Raw genomic sequence first — 2,609 nt, 5'->3', positions numbered from 1 at the left:
GGTAGTGGCAACTATCTATCATTTAATGTAGTGATAATTATGCTAGCTACCATCTGTTGCCACTGGAGTTACAATCTGCTGAAATGGAGTTTAGCTACAGTGCTAACAGCGGTGCTCTCACGTAGCTATGGCTTGCACTATAAATCAGCTTTAATCACTTCAGCATCAACAGCCATTCATATCAACCACACACAACAGCACTAACAACTACTAATCAAGGCAAACGATGATTACACCCGGCTGCGTTCATCAGGGTGAGTGTGTGGCTGAGGTGGATCTGTGTGTTTGTGTATGTGAAAAATCACATTAAAAGAAAGCGACAAAATGCACATATCTTTAATCAGACTTATTGCTCTTCTATTGTAAAATACACCATAATAGTAATACCACAGTAGAAAGGACACAATAAGGTACAGGTGCAGGGTACAAATAAAAATATAAAGACCTCAATAATTATTTTATTCTCTTAAACTCTCTCTTTCTGCAACCCGAACCCTTCAACCCAAACATCAGAAATGACAAGTTTATTTACATCCCTGAAAATGTACATTTATAAACACAAATAAACATTGATGTGCGTTCTGTGTCCTGGAGGAGAGTGAGCCTAATGTGCAGACAAAATGTGTGTGTGTGTGTCTGTGTGTGTGTGTGTGTGTGTGAGTTTATGTGTGTGTGTCTGTCTGTGTGTGTGTCTGTGTATGTGTGTGTGTGTGTGTGTGTGTGTGTGTGTCTGTCTGTCTGTGTGTTGTGGTCTGTGTATGTGTGTGTGTCTGTGTATGTGTGTGTGTGTGTGTGTGTGTGTGTGTGTGTATGTGTGTGTGTGTGTGTGTGTGTGTGTCTGTGTATGCGTGTGTATGTGATTGCCTCCCTAGCTCTGTGATACTTGTGCGTATGTACAAAAACATCTTTACACAACAACAACAATAATAACAATAATAATAATAATAATAATAATAATAATAATAATAATAATAACATGATGTATGGATCAATATTTCTAATAAATATTTTACACTCACCGTTATGGACAATGGTAATGGTTATGCACAGTCGTAATGTCTGCTGCTCTGGTGGATTCACTTTTTCCCATCATGTCTCTGTGTCTCTGTTGGAGCCTTACAGCAGAGCCTGGGATGAGTACACAGGGTTCTGTGACTGGGATGAGTGCACAGGGTTCTGTGACTGGGATGAGTACACAGGGTTCTGTGACTGGGATGAGTGCACAGGGTTCTGTGACTGGGATGAGCACACAGGGTTCTGTGTCTGGGATGAGTACACAGGGTTCTGTGACTGGGATGAGTACACAGGGTTCTGTGACTGGGATGAGTACACAGGGTTCTGTGACTGGGATGAGTACACAGGGGTCTGTGGAGGTGGTCTGGGCTTAATTAGACAGTGCCTGTTTATTCTGAGGACTTCAGAAATGCTATGCTTCTCTCTCTAGCACTGATCAATCATTAGGAAAGGTACACTTTAAAAACACACACACACACACACACACACACACACACAAGATCACACATTCAAACTTAACCCTCTGAACCCTGTTTTAAACTCTTAGACAAGTGCATGAACTTATGAATAACTCTCTTACTCACACACACATATGCATTCTCTCTCTCTCTCTCACACACACACACACACACACACACACACACTCTCACTCCCTAGCAGTGTCAGTGAGGCAGCGGTCCATGGTATCACTGTGGTCCAGTCTGTGTTTGTGATGGCTCCTCCTTCCTGCTGAGCGTATGAGGACGTGTGTGTTGCGTGGCCGCATCCTTCGCAGACGTGTGTGCAGGACCTTACGCAGTTTCTGCCGTGTGAAGGCATACAACAATGGGTGTAGCACCACTGTCCAGTAGGCCAATACCAGGAAGCAGAGCCTCAGTCGTTCCAGCCAATCGGAGGGGCCGAGGGCGAGCAGGAGGAGGGGCGTGATGGAGAGGGGTGCCCAGCAGAGGAGGAAGGAGAGGATGATGATGACGGACATCCTGAAAACCCGCCTCTGGCGCTCCCGCCGGTCCCTGTGTCTCCTCACGGCGCGGCGGAGGGCTAAAATAGCAGACACTGAGGCCCCCACCCCCACGTGGGGAGGGGCTGCTCCGGCGATGGGGGCGGGGCTCAGCGACGCTGTTACCGTGGTAACGGTGGGGGTGGGGCTCTGGGGCGTGGTTACTGTGGTGATTGTTGGGGCTGGGCTCAGTGGCGTGGTCACCGTCGTAACTGTGGAGTCGGGACTGAGCGGTGTGATCACAGACGGGGTATTGTTCGTCTCTGTGGTAACAGTCACTGTGGTAACCGTGTCTGAGGCGATGAGCGGACCAGTGGAGAGGGGAGGGGGAGAGGTGGGGATGGGGGAAGGAAGGAGGCGTGGCTGCGTCGTGTTACCCGGCGACGACCTGCCCCCTTTCTTCCTCCTGAGGCGTGATGAGAACAGGCGTGGCTGGGAGGGGTCGCGCTGGTTTCGTGGGAGAGGAGTACGTCCGATGCGCATGCGCAGAGCTTGTAGGATGCGCGAGTACGTGAAGAGCATGACGGCCAGAGAGCACAGAAACACGGGCACCTGCAGCACCAGGTGAGCGTTAAACACCCCGCCCCACTGCACA

At 48.9% G+C, this 2,609-nt stretch overlaps 1 protein-coding gene across 1 annotated transcript in view; it reads right to left on the bottom strand.

Annotated features, from left to right (window-relative positions):
* Positions 1–1,660: 1,660 nt before the first annotated feature.
* The window catches only part of LOC115815518 (G-protein coupled receptor 22), a 1,566-nt gene continuing 617 nt past the window's right edge, over positions 1,661–2,609 (bottom strand). The window contains exon 1 of the mRNA XM_030778473.1: positions 1,661–2,609. This exon is cut by the window's right edge and continues 617 nt beyond it. Within this exon, the coding sequence (XP_030634333.1) occupies positions 1,661–2,609 (949 nt within the window).

This window comes from Chanos chanos, chromosome 6 (genome assembly GCF_902362185.1).
Source record: "Chanos chanos chromosome 6, fChaCha1.1, whole genome shotgun sequence".
Taxonomy (NCBI): Eukaryota; Metazoa; Chordata; class Actinopteri; order Gonorynchiformes; family Chanidae; genus Chanos; species Chanos chanos.
This window is presented reverse-complemented; position numbering and strand designations above follow the sequence as displayed.